This window comes from Hydra vulgaris, chromosome 04, assembly GCF_038396675.1.
Source record: "Hydra vulgaris chromosome 04, alternate assembly HydraT2T_AEP".
Classification (NCBI taxonomy): Eukaryota; Metazoa; Cnidaria; class Hydrozoa; order Anthoathecata; family Hydridae; genus Hydra; species Hydra vulgaris.
In genome coordinates, this window is record NC_088923.1 from 43,265,524 (window position 1) to 43,286,737 (window position 21,214).

General features: G+C 29.4%; 1 protein-coding gene across 1 annotated transcript; it reads right to left on the reverse strand.

The window, feature by feature from the left end:
- Nucleotides 1–270: 270 nt before the first annotated feature.
- Nucleotides 271–20,258, reverse strand: LOC100203094 (uncharacterized). Its single transcript, XM_065796409.1, has 7 exons — nucleotides 20,101–20,258; nucleotides 19,942–20,013; nucleotides 19,829–19,863; nucleotides 4,522–4,712; nucleotides 1,335–1,412; nucleotides 1,129–1,172; nucleotides 271–1,028 (listed from the first exon to the last, which is right to left on the reverse strand). The coding sequence occupies exons 1-7, from the start codon at nucleotides 20,172–20,174 to the stop codon at nucleotides 890–892; spliced, it is 633 nt and encodes a 210-aa protein (XP_065652481.1). The 5' UTR covers nucleotides 20,175–20,258; the 3' UTR covers nucleotides 271–889.
- Nucleotides 20,259–21,214: the final 956 nt, after the last annotated feature.

A 21,214-nucleotide genomic window follows, 5' to 3' on the forward strand; every position in this document is an offset into this window, starting at 1 on the left:
AGAAAAAAGGGTCAAAAATTAAACAAAGATGCAGTTTTTAATTAGTTTTCAACAATTTCTATTATATCAGCCATCGCCAAAAGAGCGGTTTCAAAAAACTGAAGTAAAAATAACTTTAAAAAAAAAACAATTTTTTTTAAAAAACACTTTTAAAACGAGCGTTTTTTAAAAAAATTGTTGTTTACCAGATTCAAATAAACTTTCCCCCAAATTTCTCCACTCCCGTTTAAGCCGAGTAATAAAGAACAATTTGTCAAAACAAAAAGAAAATTTTATCTTACAATAACGATTTTATAAATCAATATAAATTATTGCAAAAACATAAAAACAGTTAAAAATTATTTTTGGTTTAAATTCAGTTACAAATTTTTCGAAATACATGTTTACACAGCATACATTTATATTTTGTATATCAGATCATTTTTTGCTTTAAAATATTCTATTCTCAGTTAACATGAGTTTTTACAGCTTCAATATACGTTGCAATATAGGCGTCACCTGTTATTAATACAAGAAGAAGCCACAGCGGTATAAACACAAAAACATATGACAATTTAATAAATCCATCTAGTTTCGCACAAAGTGTCAGAGCAAAAGAAATTTTTAAGGAAATTAACACTAGCAGCCAAAATTTACGCGAAGTCGTAAAACAATTGAAATATGTATTATTTCGACGATTTATTTGACAAAACAGCGACAAAACCAAAAATAAAACAGCAAATAAGTCATAAACCCACATAGGAACAAATATAATGTACCATGACCAGTCTTTTCCAGCGCTTCCGTCAAGTTTAATAACAATCGCAAGCAAAAAAAGCGAAACAAACGCCCAAAAAATTGAAACACGTAAGAGAAAACCCATTATAAAACGTTTTTGATCTAAAAATGACTATGTTTCAAAATCTTTCTTTGTTTTGGAAACAATTTCGAACAACTTGTCAATATCTTCTTGCTGTTGTGTAAACTTGTCGTACTGAAAAGTGACAACAGGTGTTTGAGTTACAGTGGAGTAAGCTGGTAGCAGAAGTCTAATGTCAATGAAAAAAACATCCATTTAGAAATGTTTTTATGTCGATAAACATAAAAAAATAATTAAAGCACCAAAATATAAAATAAAATGAATTTTACCTAATTTGCTTTAAATTCGTTTCTAATGCTTTTTCTATTTCACTCTTAAAAAAACCCCATCAAATTAACATAAAACAAACATTTTCTAGAAAAATAACACTCCAAAAGTATTTTATTTCTGATTGTTAACATTTTAACAAAGCTATTATTTTAAATACAAATTTATATACGTTTTAAATATTATTTTATATACCCATTTATTATACCTTTTTCTCCAAATTTCCTTCGAATTGCGGACACTTCCAGATTATGTTTGCTGAGCAGAGACTTGGTCCAACTTCCACCTATATATTATAAATGATATTGTTATAGGTATTCAAAAACTATAACAACTAACAGGTTCAAATTAAAAAAGAAACCACAAAAGTAATTCGTCACTAGAGTGACCATTAATCAGAAGCATATTTCATCGGGTGACAAGAAAAGCTAGTTAACAAAAAAACAACCATTGAGTAATTTGCATTTTAATAGTTTTTGTATACTGAGTTCAATGTTTTGAATTTAGCAGGGCTAACAACACCGGGGGAAGGAGGAGAGAGGAGGGAAAGGGGAGAAGGGCACACTCCCCCAAACTTTTATTAAAGGACCTTTTTTTTTTAAAAAGAAAACTCTAGATATAATAATAATATACATAACTAATAGCAAATGCTTAAACATTTGCAAGCAGGGCAACTAACAACGACCCGCTCTGATAAATTCAATTCATTTTGTTTTTAATTAAAAGTTTGGGAAAAAATAAGTCAAGTTGATTTTTAAAGGCGTTAACTGACGCGGCAGATACGATGGAGTTTGGAAGGATGTTCCAGTCAGGTACGATGCGATTACAGAGGAGGAATTCTCTTTGTAAACAGTTTGCTACTGCTTGACATTGAAGACGATGACGTTAACCACGAGGCCGTTGGCTGGTCCTTGCACGTTTAGTGCTGGAACTAGTGAGTTTGGTTTACAAAGCTCAACTTCGTTTATGCCGTGGTATAGTTTAAAAAACTGTATGTCACCCCTACGCCTTCTATCCTTAAGCGATTGAGTGTTTATTGCGGCTGGTCTTTGATGATAACTTAAAGACTTGAGATGAGGTACAAGCTTAGTGGCTCTTTCATGCACTGATTCGAGAGCATCGATGTCTCCGTAATAGTAGGGGTTCCCCAGGCGGCAGAGCAAAACTCGAGATGTGGTTGTACATAAGTTGTATAAAGTACATGAAAGCTGTTAATGTCCCAACAGTTGAATGTTCTTTTTAACATCCCTAGTGCCGAGTTAGCTTTGGCTACAGCGTGTGCGACTTGGTCTTGCCACTTAAGTCAGTCATTGACAATGTACCAAGATCACACTCGGAGGTGGTCTCACTAAGGCTGTGGTAGTTACCGATGCGGTCTGTTATGGTAAACATTACGTGCGAGCCAGGTAAATCGTCAATAAATGCAGTGTTGAGGCGGTTGTTAACTCTCTTGTCAAAAAATATGGCTTTACACTTGTCCTCGTTAAAACTCATGCTCCATGTGTGGGCATATTTAACTAGGCCATCGATGTTCTCTTGGAGAAGTTGGTAGTCAGAGGTGTCTTTGATAACAGCTATTAGTTTTGTATCGTCGGCAAGAGTTTACAGCAGTGATGAGTAAGGCTTGGCATACCGTTGATGAAGATAACGAAGAGAACAGGTCCTATTACAAAACCTTGCGGAACTCGACTGAGGACATCCAACCAATCAGAAATGTAGCCACTTTGTATGATTCTTTGACTGCGGCTGTTTAGGAACGATGCTATCCAGCTACATGTACTTGTGTCGAAGCCATACGCGTGTATGACAAGTAGAAGCAAGTGACTAACCTTATCAAAGGCTTTAGCAAAATCAAGAAGGATCATTACAATTTCAAGACGAGATTCAAGGGCATTAGATATAATGTCGAAAGTCTCAATTAGATTTATCATATAGAGGACTTTTTTTAAAAATTTATGAATGTGCCCCCCATTTCGAAACCCATGTCAGCCATGTTTATTGATATTTGCTTTTTTAAATTTTGTAAAAGTAATTCACCTATGGATATGATGACTTTTCCTTGGGAAAGTTGTTGGTATTTTAATGTGCTTAATGTAAAAAAAAAACATTTTTCCTATTGGTTTGAAATTTAGTTTTGGTTACTTACTACTATTGTTAATGATTAATTCGGTTCATTTCATTTCATAAGTTTCACTATATATTCAAATTTTTGTAAATGTTTAAGTATAATACATATTGGCTGTTCGTTAAATATAATACAATCTTATTGGTTGTTTGTTAAATATATTACAATCTTTTTGGTTGTTCGTTAAAAGATAAGACTCGTCATAATTATGCACTTTTATCTACCTGATAGCATGTTACCATTTCCAAAGCTGCGTTTTATTTGCGAAAATATTTTTTATGTATTACAATGTATCTAAAATTATATTAAGTTTTTTATAATTGAAAAAAGCTTTTCAAAAGAGTTACAAAAAAAAGGCAATTTCTTAAGTTCTGACAAGTTTCGTAAGTGACATGAAAACACCATATTTTTAAAAAAAGCTACTAAACAAAATTTTTTTTGTTACTTAATTTATTTGTTGAAAATGTATTTATAATTTTAATTGAAGTTTTTCATTTTCATAACTTTTACAACTATTTTTAGGCAAAAATTTCAATTGGTTAAATAAAATAACAAATAAAAACTTAAAAAGTTTTGAAATATTGGAAAAACTATTTTACTGAAAAAAAAAAAGAAGATTTACAACAAATTTCTGAAAAGACTTTATTCAAATACATAATAAATATTTTTGTAATACATAAAATCTATTTTTGCAAAATGCAATCAAGTAGATGAGTAAGGACAGATTTCCACTTACAGGAAATTTTTTCCAGAATTAAATGGATAACAAAATTATCCAAATATGTCACAAAAAAAAATTTATGACAATTTTTATGTTATACGATTGGATAGTTTTCTTTTTTTTCTCTAAAGATAGTTTTCTTTTTTTTCTCTAAATTTCCACTTCAGGAAATTATTTGCGCGTTGCACAGAAAATTTCCTGAAAGTGGAAATCTGCTTTAATTTTGACAAGTCTTATCTTTTGCTCAGAAATTTGTTGCCAATCTGTTGCGAAATTTGTTGCGTGTTACTCTTCGGTATAATATTTTTTGCCCTATTTATTTCGAAATATTTTTTCCATTATTTTGAAATTTATTTATTATTTTATTATAACAATTAAATTTTTTGCTTAAAAATTAGCAAACAAACAAAATATATATATTTTTTAAAAACGTTTTACACATTAGGCATATAAAAGTGAATCTGAATAAATCTTAATTTTTTATTAAAAAATTTTTTTGTTACTTTATCACAGCATTCTTAAGTAAAATATAAGAGTTTGTTATCTTACCTTTACCACTTCAATAGTGCCGCTTTGCAGTGGTTCTGGCAATTCTGTTGATAAAAACAAACTCTCAACAGCAGTCTTTACAATCTCTGCATAAGCACTTTGTTTTGGACTTTTTTCATATGAATAACTTTTAGTTTCTTCTTTGCCCAAATCAAAAAAATTTATTAAAGTTCCGTCGACTAGCACGGAATCTAAAAATAAACATTTGAAACAGAAATCATTCCAAGTTGTAAGGAGTAAAGGTTGCAAAAACTTTTTAACATTAATATAATAAAATAATAACAATTGTGTTTTAATAATAATAAGGTGTCTTCTTAAATATAATAATGATTGTAAAGTGCTTTTTTTAAAGTTTTTTGGTTATAAAGTTTCTCTTTAAATCACACTACCATATTTCTAACTTATATTTCTGACAATTTACATAAAAAGTTATAGGAATGACAAGTTATAAACATAACAAGTTATAAACATAACAAGCTATAAACAAGAAAAGTTACGGATAAAATAGATAAAATATATTAAAAATAGATAAAATAGATAATAATATTGTATAGATAAAATTATAGAAATAAATAACATTAAAAATTATAAAAACGACAATCAACATTATAGATGTAAGTAGCAATCAACAGCATAATACTTAAACTATTAAAAAATTCATAATTTTAGTACCAATTTTAAATAATTGTTAAAAGTTTAAACAAATGAATGTACAAGTCCAGTTTCAAATCTGGAAACAAGGTTTTCATAGTTTAAACAACTAAATGTACAAAACCGAGTTTCAAATCTAGAAACAAGGTTTTCATAGTTTAAACAACTGAACCTACAAACGGGGTTTCAATTGTGGAAACAAGGTTTTTATAGTTTAAACAACTGAATGTACAAAACCCAGTTTCAAATCTGGAAACAGAGCTTTCATAGTTTAAATTTAATAGTTAACACAAACAAGTTGTCCAAAAAACACAACCAATTTGTCCAAAATTATTTGTTGACATGAATACTTAAGAATAGTTGATAAAATGTTGCATATTCATTTATTTTGATTATTTAATATATTTTTAAATATATTAAATAATCAAATTGTTTTAATATTATATTTTATTAGGCCGGCGTCTGTGGCATGAAATTCAATCACTTTCCTTAGACACATTGAGTAACTAAGTTCTGAAAAGACCAACTTGCGTTTTAAGTATCATAGAATCTAAAATAAAAAGATCCCACTTTAAAAGTGTCCCAAGCGGCCAGTATAGACCCCCAAAGTGACCCATTATCGTGTCTATCGTGTGCTATCGATTTCATTTGGTTTCTTATAAAATATTTTGCAGAAAGTTTTTTATCAAAGATTTTTACGATTTTTTGGTATAGAAAACAGTTCTGTAAAATAAAAACCTCATAAATATTAGTATACAAATTTTTTTCTAGTTGAGCAGAATGAATGCCTGTTCTATTCACTTTGATGGTTTTTCTGACGATTTGATTTTAATTTCTGAAAAATGACTATTATCTAATAAACGTGCCAAAAAATTATGGTTACTTTATCCTGAATATAAACAAAACTTGGTTAGGTTATTTGGTAATGTTCAGCTTCTTCGTATGCCATATGCCATACATTTTCTGTTTAAAGAGGAAGGTTATATGTATACATATATATATATATATATATATATATATATATATATATATATATATATATATATATATATATATATATTTATATATATTTATATAATAATAATAATAATAATAACAATTAGAGATTAAAGTGCCATTATTTACAACAATCACAATAGTGATGAAGTAATTCAGAAGCACTAAAACAAGTTGGCTATGAGTTTGAAAAAGCGTTTATAAAAAGTTCATATTTTAGTCTTTTTTTTTAATGTTTTAAAGAGGTTGAGTTTCGCGTGTTCATAGATAAACCATTCCAAATTCGAGGTGCAGTCATACAAAAAGAATTTGAGCCCAGAGAAGTTCTTTGTTGACGACGTGTAAGTTGACAACTGTCTAATGATCTAGTTTTTTGTTTTGAAGTTCGGACTTCTAGGAGTTCAAATAAATATGCAGGAGATTTATATAATAAAATTTTATATGTGATAACTGATATCTTATAGATTATTCTTTGATTTATTGGTAACCAATGAAGAGATTTCAGCAATATTTCTGAATTTAAATGAATAGGAGAATGGAAAACGATTCGAGATAAGCTATTTTGAATTCGTTGGAGTTTTTTAATATTTTTTTGATAAGTACCAGATAAAAGACTGTTACAATAGTCAAGCTGAGTGTTAACAATGCCACATGCAATTGTATTTGCAGCTTCTTTAGTCAGACATGGACGAATGTGGCGAAGTGCACGAATATGGTAATTGCAGGATTTAATAGTGTTGTTTATGTGCTTATCCATAGAGAGCAATGAATCTAGGGTGACGCCAAGGATTTTTACTGAATTTATCGTTGTTAGTGTTGTTCCAGAAATAACAATTTTTGAATCATTTTTATGCTTGGTAATTTGTTTTCTAGATCCAAATAAAACAGCTTCTGTTTTATTTGGGTTGAGCAGAAGTCCATTTTCTAGAAACCACTTTGTTACTGCATCAGCACACACATTGATTTCATTAATGCTATCTATGCCTGGGTTGATGACAGTATAAAGTTGGGTATCATCAGCATATTGATGATGATTGGTACCGAGTTTAGCTATAATACGATATATAGGTGAAACAAACATGGAAAATAGAAATGGGCCTAGTACACTACCCTGTGGTACTCCTGTTGAACTTGCTATTAGTCTAGATTTTGTTGATCCAATAGAAACAAAAGATTTTCGAGAGTGCAAGTATGATGTCAGCCATTTTAGTGCAATATCTGTGACACCAAATTCATCTTTAATACGGAAAATCAGCAGGCTGTGATCAATTGTATCAAATGCTGAAGATATGTCAAGAGATAGGAGAATAGTGTTCAAAGCATCATCAATGTTTAGCAGGATGTCATTGCATATCTAGTGCTGTTTCAGTTGAGTGATTCGATCTAAAACCAGATTGTAAAGGATTGAAGTTAATAGATGAAGTTACATGTGGAAGAAGACGAGATAATGCAAGCTTTTCAAGAATTTTGGAAATTGTATTGAGATTTGATATTGGGCGTAGATTTGATAAGTCAAATTCTGCTAGTCCGGATTTTTTGGGAATTGGTGTTATTTGAGCAACTTTATATGAGGCTGGGAAAATTCCAGATTTGAATGAGAGGTTAGCAAGGTGAGCTATAATTGGACTGAAAAGTTCTGAACAAGATTTAAGGATGTATGTTGGAATAATATCAAGTGGCGATGTCTTAGGTTTGAGAGCTTTGATTATTTTTGACACATCTGTAGGTGTGACTGTACCAAATGTTGTTAAGATATTTACCGGGGGATGTAACTCTGAGATGAATTTGGATTTTGGATTTTTTGCAAGCCTTTCCTGGATAGTATTTTTTATACTTTCAAGTTTGTTTATGAAATATTGACTTATTATATTGCATTTTGCTTCTGGTATTGTGTTTTTAGTTTTAGAACTATTTGAATGTAGTAATTTCTTGGCAATATTCCATGTTTCTTTCTGATTACCATATGCTGAATTTAGTTTTTCCTTATAGTGATTACATCTGGATTTATGAATTGCTGCTGATGACATATATATATATATATATATATTATATATATATATATATCATATATATATATATTATATATATATATTATATATATATATATATATAAAATATATATATAATATATATATATCATATATATATATATATATATATATATATATATATATATATATATATATATATATATATATATATATACATATAACCTTCCTCTTTAAACAGAATATATATATATATTTATATATAATATATAAATATATATATATAATATATAAATATATATATATATATATTTATATATATATTCATATATATATATATACATGTATATATATATATATATATATATATATATATATATATATATATATATATATATATATATATATATATATATATATATATATATATATATATATATATATATATATATATATATATATATACCTGTGTGTGTGTTTGTGTAAACTTCCTTTTTAAATAAAACAGAAAATGAATTTTTTCAAAATCTTTTTGAATGATTTCTATCAGAAAAATTTTCATCACCTTCACTAAAGTCTCTTAAATCATTTTCATCATGCTCATTTTTCATCAACAGGTAGCTTTATCTTGTGGCATTACTCTTGACTATGAAGCAAATGAAAATGAAATGGTGTTTTGCCACATTGCTTGCTATAAATTATTAACTAATAAAACAAAAGTTGAGAGAGCTCAAAAATTAGCAGAGAAAGACCAAGGTAAGTCACTTAAAAATCAAAAACAACCTTTAAATGTTTCAGTTTCTTCACCAAAGAAAACGCGATCGTCACAAGTTATAAAACAAAGTAGCAGCAGCCCAGCCGTTCTCCCGGATATATTTATCAATTGCAAGAAAAATGAAAAATTTGTATGTATTTAGTCTAGCAGTATTATTATTTTATAGTTTATTTTTTATATTTTATAGGTTATGAAGTTAAATCAGTTACCAAGTTTATTTTAATAATATTACATTTATTGATTAACCAGGCAGATAATTTATTGGTAACACTCCCTCTAAAGTCACAGGTTTAATTCTTAATAATACTTTGAGTTGCTGTATAGTAGTAGTAGTAGTAGTAGTAGTAGTAGTAGTAGTAGTAGTAGTAGTAGTAGTAGCAGTAGTAGGATATTCTTATTGAATCTGGTGTTGTAGCATCTGGCTCTTTGAATGGAGTGTTACGAGGGAAGCACTATAATCATTCAGTATATGGCTATAAAATCTTATACGAAGCCTTACAACGATTAAGGTTGCATTCTTTCACTGAAACATTGAATTTAAATGAACTGGATTGCCTCAATACTCCTATTGCAATGCTGAGAGAAAAATTTCCCAATCAGTTTACAGATCATCTAGTTGAGGACGACTACTTGTCAATCTTTGCGAGGTATTTTTGTTTCCTTTCTTTTTTCTGAAGTACTTTTGAAACTGTGCTTTATATTAACTGTTATTTTAAAACAGCGTGGATCTGCAATTTTTTTTTCTGAAATTATTAAAAAACCCAGCAGTTTCCAATCATTTTGCTAAATTTTAATATTTTTTGACTATTATTTTGTTATAGGTATGATGATTTTATTCTCGAATTAAATCAACAGTCACCAATGTTTGCATTCTGGTCATCTTTTATTGAAATGATAGAATTGTTGTTATTATTTCATTAGTGCTACATGCTGCGGTGATTGGAACCTACATTTGTCAACTACCAGATCAATTTTACCTTAGTGTTTTAGCTATGATCGAGTTAACTACTCAAGGTATCTCTCATCATACTGGTTAGAAATGACATTGCTCAACAAAACACATCCTGATAAGTTTACTAACAAGGCGTTATGATTGTTTGTAATAGAAAAGTTTATTATAAAATTTAAATACAATTAAAATAAGTGGTTTCTCATAGGGGTCAAACATGAGATATCAAACCAATGGACAGTCCAATGGCAGACTGAATATGGCTTTTCATCAGTTGCATATGACCAAACCATTGAACAAACAGCTAACCGTGATTGCAAAACTACTGCTGGTATTGTTGGCTCAACCTTACACCAAGGAGTAGTTCATCGGTGGATTTTAGCTCAGAGTGATAAAGCTGCAATATTGAGTGAATGCGAAATGATGGCAGGCATCAATTTAAAAAAAAGGTTAGTAGGGTCATATCTTCCTCCTTACCTGGAGCCAGCCCCTATCGTGATTTTATTTAATTAAGAAAATTTAAATGTTTTTTTTTCATTAATTTTTTTTGTATTGTTTTATACAAAACTAATTTAATTCAGTAATTATATATTTTTGAATTGATTTGTTTTTAAAGTTTTTAGATTTTTTTTATTTGCGATTGATTTTTATTGCTTTCTTGTAAAAAATGTATTTACTTTTTTTTATGGCAAAAAATTAATATCCTTTTTTTGATAAAAGTAATTGTTCAAGCATATCAATTATAAAATAATTGTTCAAGCAAATCTAAATTTTATCGCAAAAATTGTAGTTTTTTTTATATAACGTTGTATAATTCTTGATACGGTAGGTGATTACGAACATTATATGATTAGCACAGAAATATTATTGGATCGGTTTTATTTTATTATATATTTTCTCTAAGAAACCAAATAGGTTACCCCAATTAATAATTAAAAGTTATTTAGCTCTAGGGAATATTTATTTTATATGATTTTTATACTTTATTTAAGATGTGAAACGAATGCTTATAATAAGATTCAAGATTCGAAAAAGAAAAAAATACTCAATTAATTATTCTTGATCTTACGAAAAATTAAAAATAGCATTAAAAAAAAATTTAATTAATAATTTAGTATCATTATTCCGCGCTAAACCCAAATTTATATCTGTTACCGTTTTGGAGTTTTTAAGTTAAAAGTTTTCACGGTATGGAAAGATAAATAATTAATTATTTATCTTCCCATACCCTAATCATATTTTCTGTATTCGCCAACGTTACAAAAGTAAATAGTAATAAATTAAGATAAGTAGTTGTCAATTGAATCAATTCTTTAGGTACAGAAAAAACCTTGATCAGTCTAGAATACTAAAAGATAAGGATAATGTCCGAAATGTGATGAATACCATTGATGCAATGATAAATCCATTTACTATTGAAAGCAAAGAACTACTCAATATCTCAACAGGTTCTATTGCTCCCACTGATATTGAATCTGATCTTCGTAATGCCCATGATATAGGTGATAAACAATTTACCTCATTCGTAAAAGAGAAACTGTTGTGTGAAGATTCTGATATATTTTCAACAATAAAGCGAAATAGTTTAAAAACATTTGCTAGATTAAAGCAGGTAACAAAATCTAAGTCTTTAAATGGTAAACTAGTTACATTAAAGAATGAAAGAGGCTTATTTGTTAGGCTAGTGCTAATTGGTAAAGATAGAGAAGTCGATGTAAAGGCAATTTTAGCATATTCATTGAGAGTGTATCCAGCCTTTATCAACAATCACAGGGTCATTTGTAAAAACATGTAAAGCCAAGTTACTAAATGTTATTGAATCAAAATGTAATGATATTACTGTGACCACTATTCCTACAGACAACGCGCTACTCATTGATGCTATGGCAATTTTACAAAGCTGAAAAGCAATAGCGAGCACATTCAAGGAGCTAGAAAATGAAGTACTTAAACAAGTAATACGATTAGCTGATTACCATAAATCATCTCGTGTTAAATTTGTATCTGATTGCTACCCATTAATTAGCACAAAAAATGCTGAAAGAGAAAAAAGTTCACAATCCGGTGTACAAGCATTACCATCTGTAGTGCTACTCAACAGGTACCAAAGCAATGGAAAAAATTTATGTCTCTCGGACGAAATAAAGAGAAGCTAATAAATTTTCTATACATGTCATGGTGTGAGTGTGATCAACAAATTCTTGGCAACATCAATCTCTACGTAACATACACGAACTTGTGTAACAAAATTCAGTCAATTGACAACCTTATTGTTGTAAGTGAAGTTCATGAGCTTGCCAGTGACCACGAAGAAGCTGATACTAAGTTGATTTTATATGCATCACATGCGTCACTGCACTATCAAACTGTTGTTATTAGTAGTCCTGATACTGATGTATTTGTGTTTGCTCTGTCAACTTGCCTTCCGTCAACTATATACTTCGATTCTGCTGTTGGTAACAAATGCCGTATCATTAATATAAAAAAATATGAAACTGATTTTGGTAAAGATTTTTTGATTGCTATGACTGGCTTTCATTTGTTTACAGGTGACGATTTTTGTTTCTTTATGAATTCAGATTTTTAAATTTATTCAAGTTTATATTTATAGTTGTTATTTAGGATGCGGTTCAACAAGTGCATTTTATGGAAAAGGAAAAGCAATAGCTTTCAAAGTCCTACGGAAGAAAGCAAAATATTTAGAAGCTTTTAAAACTCTAGGTGATTCAGTACCAATATCTGATGAACTAATAAATATGCTGGAAAAATATGTCTGTGATTTATACGGGGCTGAACAAGAAGAATCAGTTAATGTAGCTCATTACGCATTATTTAAATCTGGTAAATTTAGCAAAGAAATGTTGCCACCGAATAAAAATTCGCTTGTGCAACACATAAAAAGAGCTAATTATGAAGCTTTTATAAGAAAAAGATCACATGTAGCATTGATTAATCCACCAAGTCCTTTTGGAAATGGTTGGTTTAATGATCAAGGTTCCATTGCCATATCTTGGATGGAATCGCCTGCTGCACCAGATTTGGTGCTTGATTTTGTTGAATGTTATTGCCGTGGTGATTGTTCCACAAAAAGATGTTCATGCAATAATTGCTTAACATGCTTATAATTTGCACAGATCTTTTCAAATGTAATGTCTGCAACAATAACCATCCCAAGGAGGAGGAGGACGAATAATCAGACAAACTATCCGAGTCAGAGTCTGATTGCGATAGTAATACGGAATAAATGTTTAATTTTTTTTTATTATATCATTGCTATTTTTATATTTTCTGACATTGAACTGTGAGATAAGCATTAACAGTAGTAATGAAAATAAAAAATTTGGTTATAATAATATTTATGTTTTAAATACAATACTCTTTTGAAGCGGAGCATAAATATGGTAACTGATAATTATTCTAAGAAAACAGCGCACAAAAATACAAAGGTGTAGAAGTCAGGTTACCCATATCATAAATTGTCTGAAATTTTATATAATATTGGCAATTTATTGAGGAATACACTAACAAAATTTGAAATCACAAATATTATTTATTTGGGGGTAATTAAACAAAAAGCAGACTTTTTTTTAGTTAGTTGAAACCGTCTCTGTTAAAATCAAAGGATGGTTTTTATATACGGCAAATGTTTGACCTCAGTTATCCGGTTACTGTGACTCTAAAGATCTGGGATCTTTTGGGTATTATATCAGGTCATTTAGATCTTCAAAATAACGCTTTCAAAAATTAGTTACTAAATGTGTCTAACGAAACTCTTTTTCTAGAAGACTTTTCTGTTAACAGACGCCGGCCTATATTATTTACATTCATACTTATATGTAAATACATTATATTATTTACATACAATTATACTTATATGTAAATACATTATTAAATATACTTAATAATTCTTGCAATAAGACTTTTTATATTATTGCTAAAATATAAAATGCACAAAAGTAGATTGCATGTATTAATATAAATGAATGGAATTACCAGTGGCTGAAATTTTGATTAAAGCTGAGTAGAATCTTATAAGAAAAATAATCATGAATAAAAACTATTCAAAACTTTTTATAAACATAAACTCTTACAATTTTTTTTCAAAAATATTTTTCAAGTTTTTAAGTTACAGTTTTAAACAAAAAATCTTTTCATGCAATTTAATGTTAAACTGAATGACCAAATTTGTTAATCAATAAAACAGTCAAGTCACAATTCAGGTCTCAAGTCAAGTCTTAAGTCAAATCTTAGATCGTTTACAAAACTTTTTTAGCAAAGGTTAAAAAATTATAAAAAAAGATTAAATCCTAAAAAAGAAAATTTTAATATTTAAGAAAATAATTCTTATTATTATCATTTTTGAAATTTATTTGTTTAAGAACGATCTTTGGTACAACTAATTACTTTCTAAGTAAAAGACTTGTCCTCAAAAAGAAGTAAAAGACTTGTCCTCTAAAATTATGCGAGGGATAACTTCGGAATGCTAAAACTCATGCTTTTAGTATTTTTGATTATTTGTTACGAGTGGTCATTTTATTTATTACTTATTTAACGTTACTTATTATGAATAAAAACAAAAAAACATTATATCGAAATTTTTGAGCACTTATGTTTATTAAGTATAAATATTAATAACTTTAAGATTATGGAATTGTGGCATCGAAAGTATCAATTATATCAGTATTGTTTTAGTACCAATAGCATCATTTGGTACTGCAGCATGGTCCTTCATAAGAACCTGTACTTCATTTTTAGTAACTCTAAATAGTAGATTTAAAAAATAAATGAAGTTATATAATTGACTCATATAGCATAATTGAATTTCTCAAGGATCATGATATAATTTATGAAATCGTTATACATATTGTTTAATGTTTTTATAGTATTGCAATTTTATTTTAATTTATTGTGAAGTAAGTATCTGTATTTTAGTTTTCCATCAGGTAATTTAATAAATAAATAAGGTAAATAAATAAATAATAATTTAATTAAATTTTGTATAGTAGCATAATTATTTTCTTGTATCAACTTTCATTCAGTGTCCAACAAACATCTGGTTAAAAAAATGTTAAATAAACCTCTAAAAAGATCACTTACTTGTACTTAGTTTATAATAAGTTCACAAACTTACACTTTAATTTTTTTTATTTATTGTCTATATAAAATTAAACTATTTAATAACATAAGGCATGATATTGGAAAAATCTGCCCACCTTTCTTGATCAAAAAAGGATGTAAGAAAGCTTAAATGTATTTAAATCAATATATTTCTGAAAAATTAAGACTGTAAAGATTACATATTAATAGGGAAAAAACAAAAAAAAATTAAGTTTTACAGAAAACTCTGACTTTCTTTTTGATGCCTCCCATAAGTTTCTGGACAGAGCGATTTTTGTAAGTTTTAGCAGCGTAATCCCTACCCATACTACCGTCCCATAAGTCTTCTTCCATTCATAAGCAAGATTTTTGAATCTTTAATTAACAAACACTTAATTTCTCATCTTGAATCTAATAACTTACTTTCTGACCATCAATATGGATTTCGATCTTCTCGTTCTACAGCTGATTTGCTAACAGTAATAACTGACAGGTTTTATTGTGCATTAGATGAAGGTGGAGAGGTTAAGGCCATCGCTCTTGACATTTCAAAAGCTTTTGATAAAGTTTGGCATGCTGGTCTTCTCCATAAGCTTTCTTCTTATGGTGTATCCGGCAACATCTTTAAGATCATTGAATCCTTCCTTTCCAATCGTAGCATAAAAGTTGTCCTCGATGGACAACACTCTTCTTCTTATTCTGTAACTTCAGGGGTTCCTCAAGGTTCTATCCTTGGCCCTATACTCTTTTTAATTTACATTAACGATCTTCCAGATATTCTCACATCTAAGGTGGCATTGTTTGCTGATGATACTACCATTTATTCTTGTCATGATAAGAAACCAACACCCTCTGATTGCTTGGAGGAGGCATTTGAGCATGAAAAGGATGCCACTTCTGCTACAGCATGGGGCTCACAGTGGCTGGTGAACTTTAATTCAGATAAAACTCAATTTTTTTCAGCCAATCGTTATCGCAATAATTTCGATCTTCCTATATTTATGAATGGTGATGTACTCGATGAGTCACCTACTCTTCATCTTCTAGGATTAACTCTTACTTCCAATCTTTCTTGGAAACCATATATCAAATCAGTTGCAAAATTAGCATCTGCTAAGCTTTCATATCTTTATCGAGCTTGTCACTTTCTTACTTCGGATTCTATTCTCTATCTCTATAAATTTCAAATCCGGCTTTGTATGGAATACTGTTGCCATATCTGGGGCGGATCTTCTAATAATGCCCTTTCTCTTTTAGACAAGGTGCAAAACGCATTGTAAACATAGTTGGACCTGCTCTTGCAGCCAACCTCCAACCATTATCACATCGTCGTAATGTTGCATCTCTTTCTCTTTTCTACAAATACTAAAATGGGCACTGCTCTAAAGAGCTAGCGTCTCTTGTGCCATCTACTAAAATTCATCCTCGTGTTACTCATCATTCAACTAAGTGTCATCCGTTTTCTGTGACTGTTCCTTAGTGCTCCAAAAATGTTTATTTGTCTAGTTTTTTCCTCGAACATCAGTTCTTTGGAATTTGCTTCCTTCATCTTACTTTCCTGATTCATATAATTTGCAATCTTTTAAGTCGTCCATCAATCGTTATCTTGCTCTACAATCTTCATCTTTTCTCTTTCAGTAACTTCCAACTTTAATTAGTGGTCGCTTGCAGCCTTGTTGGAAGCAAAGATGTTTAAAAAAAAAAAAATCCCATTTTTTCTTCAAATTTGTAGCTGATTTTACTGTTTTTCCACCTAATTTCAATTTCTTTTTTATGATGGCCCAATATTTTTCAATAGGACGAAATTCGGGGCAGTTTGGAGGATTCATCTTTTTTGAAACCAACATCACTCAATTATCATCGTAAAATTTTTGAGCATCTTATGAGTAATGTATTGTGGCTAAATCAGGCCAAAACAATACTGAAGTACTTCTATGAGCTTTAATTAGTCATTTTATATGAGAAAGACAACATTTCACGTATTCCGAAGATTTCATTGTGCCCAAACAAACATGAATTGGCGATTTTTTGCCGCAAGAGCAAAGTGCCTGCCAAATCATCAATTTTTCGAAAATTTATCAGTCATTACATACTTGTATTTATCACTCACATTTCCTCTTATTTTAGAAGCATAGTAGCGCTGCCCAGGAATTTGTTTAAAATCCATTTTAACATAAGTTTCGTCATCCATCAAAATGCATCCATTATGTTTTATTAACAAGTTGTCATACAACTTTCGAGCTTGACTTTTTGCGGTTGAATTTTGTTTATCGTTTCGATATGGCATTTTAACTACTTTAAAACTTTGATATCCAAGTCTCTGTCGCCATTTGTGTACAAAAAAATTGGAAACCTTCAGTTTTTTCGCTCGATATCTATCAGACCAATCAGGATGTTCTTCCAATGAAGTCTCCAACCGTTCGAGAGCTCTAGGATTTGCTGTGCGTTTTTTTCGACCACTTCCTTGTTTTCTCTGAATAGTTTTCTGTTCTGTAAACCGTTTAAGAACAATATCTACAGTTCTTCTTGATATTTTTAATGATTTCGCCAACTTTCTATTTGATAAAGTTGGATTTTTTAAGTGTTTGTCCACAATCAAAAATCTTTGTTTAGTTTGCTCGGTTGACATTTTGAAACTAAATAATATATTTAATTATTTTTTCTGCCAAAATGTTATATTATACAAACACTACCACACACAAAAAAATAATTTCAAAAAACGACTGTTAACTAGCTTTACCACACCGCAAAAGGTGGGCAGATTTTTCCAATAGCATGCCTTACATATGTTACAATCAGTGCCCCCCCTCAACCCTTGGTGTTTAGCAGATCAAGATTTTATTATGATACTGCTATTTAAAGAATTAAAGTTTTTTACAAAGTCCTCCTACCCAAAGCTAAATAGGGGGTTTTATATCAGAATTTTTTCTCCTAGATAAGCTCCCTCACAGCTACTAATAAACCTCATCTACCTTAATGTTGAATCAGTTGTTGCAACAGTTGTTTGCAGTAGATAACTGAGTTTTGTTGGTGTTAAAATTCACAAGCCCCAATCTGTTACAGAAGTGAAGTCAGATTCAAGATCGACTTTAAGTGATCAAAAAGAGAAGACTTTTTGTCAAGATTGTAAAGTTGGATCATCAGCAAATAGAGCCACTTTGGATGTAAGGTTATCAGGAAGATTATTAATGTAGAAACAAAACAGGACCAAGGATAAAACCTTGAGGTACCTCAGAAGTTACTGGAAATGAAGAAGAGTGTTTGCCTTAAATAAAGCAGTTAAAAAGAAATGATTTGATAATCTCAAAGACTTTCCCATATTTTCTACTTTGTAGAAAGCTTGAAGTATCAAGAGCCCTTACTTCACCGCCTCCATTTAATACATGATAGAATCTTTCAGTCACACCAGTTATTGTTTTTCTGACAGTAAGTTATTTGATTCAAGATGAGATGTTAGAAACTTATTGATCAAAGACTCAAAGACCTTGCTAATAACAGATAGAAGACTGATTAGACAATAGTAGGTGAGGTCAGAATGTTCTCTAGATTTTTAAAAAATTGGAACCACAGATGCCATTTTTCAGCAGGCAGGAAAACAAGATTCAGTTAAGCTCTTTTTAAATAGTTTAGGGAGAATTGAAGAGAGTTCTGAAGAACACTTTTGTAAGACATTGACAGGAATGTTGTCCACAAGTCATAGAAGATTTTGACAGGAATGTTGTCCACAAGTCATAGAAGACTTTGACAGGAATGTTGTCCACAAGTCATAGAAGACTTTAACAGGAATGTTGTCCACAAGTCATAGAAGACTTTGACAGGAATGTTGTCTGGCCCACAAGTCATAGAAGAGTTTAATTGAGATATGACTTTAGCAATGGAAACTGGAGCGATTTGAATGTCTAACAATGGCCATAAGATTCAAGTGTCAAATTAGAAGAAAAGTTCTTTGGAAATAGTTCTGTCTTATCCTTGGGAGAGGTAATAAGATCAGTCCCATGAATGAGAGATGGAATGTTAGACCTACCTTTGTTAATGACACTGTTAAAGTTTTTCTAAAAGTCTCTAAGACCTTAAAATTTGAGAAGGTGAAAACTATGAAGTAGAATGACACTTGACTTGGAACTGACGAGAAGGAATAAAAACTTCTATTCCTGCCTGAATCCAGAAGGTTATGTAGGAGGCATATTTATCAGCAGAGAGAGAAAAGACATCAGCTCAAAGACCATCACAAAGAAAATCACAAAAAGAGTCTCAATCAGCTTTAGGGTAGTAAGTAGTGCAATGATAGGATGAGTCTGAAGAAGTATGAGATTTATAAAGATCATAACATGGACATTGTATGATATACATTGCATGCATCATTGTATGATATATAATTAGCCATTTTTCATTAGCTTGACTTGCATTTAAATCCTTAAACTCATTTTTCCAATCAAAACTTGAAAAATAATTTAATAGTTCTTTATAATTTCCTTTAATGTATAATTTTTTTTTGTTTTGTTTTTTTGTTTTTGATCAAGGCTGTTATTTTTATAAAAATATTTGAAATTCAATATATGGTGTCCATGTTCAATTCCAATTAGAGGAGGTAAGTGATTCAAACAAAAAAAATACAATTAGTACTTTCTGATATGAGAAGCAGTCACTAGATACTGAACAATTATTAATAATGATGCTATCATCATCATCATCATCATCATCATCATCATCATCATCATCATCATCATCATCATCATCATCATCATCATCATCATCATCATCATCAATTGTTCATTATCTAATTATCTAATGGAAAATGATGATGATGGTGATGATGCTGCTTGATTAAAACCAGATAAATATTAAACAAACTTTGTCTTTTTCGTCCTCCGATACCACCAGAACCACTATAAAAAAAGAAAAGCAAATCAAAAAATAAAAAAAACTAAATAAAAGGAGATTATATTTAAAAATAGTTTTCTTACCTTGGCTGATGTTTGGCAAAATTTAAATCATACTTGTATTTTTTAGACAACTTATAGCTAACTGAAAAAGTTCTAAAAACAAATTGAAAGTCTTGAAATAAATAGTTTAATCTCTTGTGACAAGTTTTTAAAAAACAAATTGATTTATATCATTTTTACCTATTTTTGTCAGTTCTGAGTCCTGGAAGAGAAGTCCTGAGTTGCTTACCTAATATATTTGTGAGTTTAAGCATACCTGATTATTATTTGAATTTCAATAAGATAAATAAAAACTTTAAAATAAAATATTATACTAAAAATATTTTATATACTAAAAAATAAATAACATCAGATTTAAAGAATTCTTTAACAATATATATTAGTGTAAATAATAAAATAATCCTTAACTGACCATTTATATAAAATATTACAGACTTTATAATATATTTTATTCATTTATTGAATGTTTAAAATAACTACTTTGTTGTAAAATAACAGCTTTAATATATACAATAGGTACAAATTTTTGTGTGCATAAAACACGTTTGTTATCTTTTCATTGTTAATGTCAACATAGTTAAGTTAATAATGTTAGAGCCAGCTAAATTAAAAAAATAAAGTTTTTGAAAACATAAATTTTTTTTTTCTTTTTCATTTTCAGTTTTTAATTCAGTAATAATCATAATTGAAAACTTTTTTTAATAATTTTCATTATTATCATTAAAATTATTCTTTGTTGTTTTTTCAATGTTTCAGTTAAGTATTTTTACTTTTTCAAAAAGTTTCAGTTGTTTTATTTTGAATACAAATTCACTTTGCACAAGGCTGCAAACAAAAACTAATTAAGTTAGGAGTCAACATAAAACAAAGAAGAAAGCTAAAAAGCAAAAATAAAAAGGCAAAGATAATAATTAATAAATATATAATAATTCAGTAAAAGGCGAAGATAATAATTAATAAATATATAATAATTCAATAAAACATGAAGACAGGAGAAAGAGTTCCAAAGCACTGAAAAAACAGTTATAGTAAGAACACACAACTTTGTCTATCACATAAGAGAGATCAAATTCAAAATCTATTGCCTGTTCTAAGCAATCAAAAAGTGTTGACTTTTTGTTAAGACAAAAATATTTGAAAGCTATAACTTCTCAATATAATAAATGTTTTAGTCAAACGTAGAAAACTTTTTTAGTTTGCTGTGTTTGACTGAAACACAGCATTCTGAAAAAGTTTTTTTCATCTTTTTTAAATTTTAATGCACTGTTTTGGATATGTACTCTAATGTAACAAC

Coding starts and splice junctions, on each gene's coding strand:
- LOC100203094 (XM_065796409.1), bottom strand. CDS start 20,174: ATGCTTAAACTCACAAATATATTAGGTAAGCAACTCAGGACTTCTCTT. Junction 19,864..19,941: donor TTTGCCAAACATCAGCCAAG/GTAAGAAAACTA, acceptor CTTTTTTTATAG/TGGTTCTGGTGGTATCGGAG. Junction 1,029..1,128: donor ACGAATTTAAAGCAAATTAG/GTAAAATTCATT, acceptor CATTGACATTAG/ACTTCTGCTACCAGCTTACT.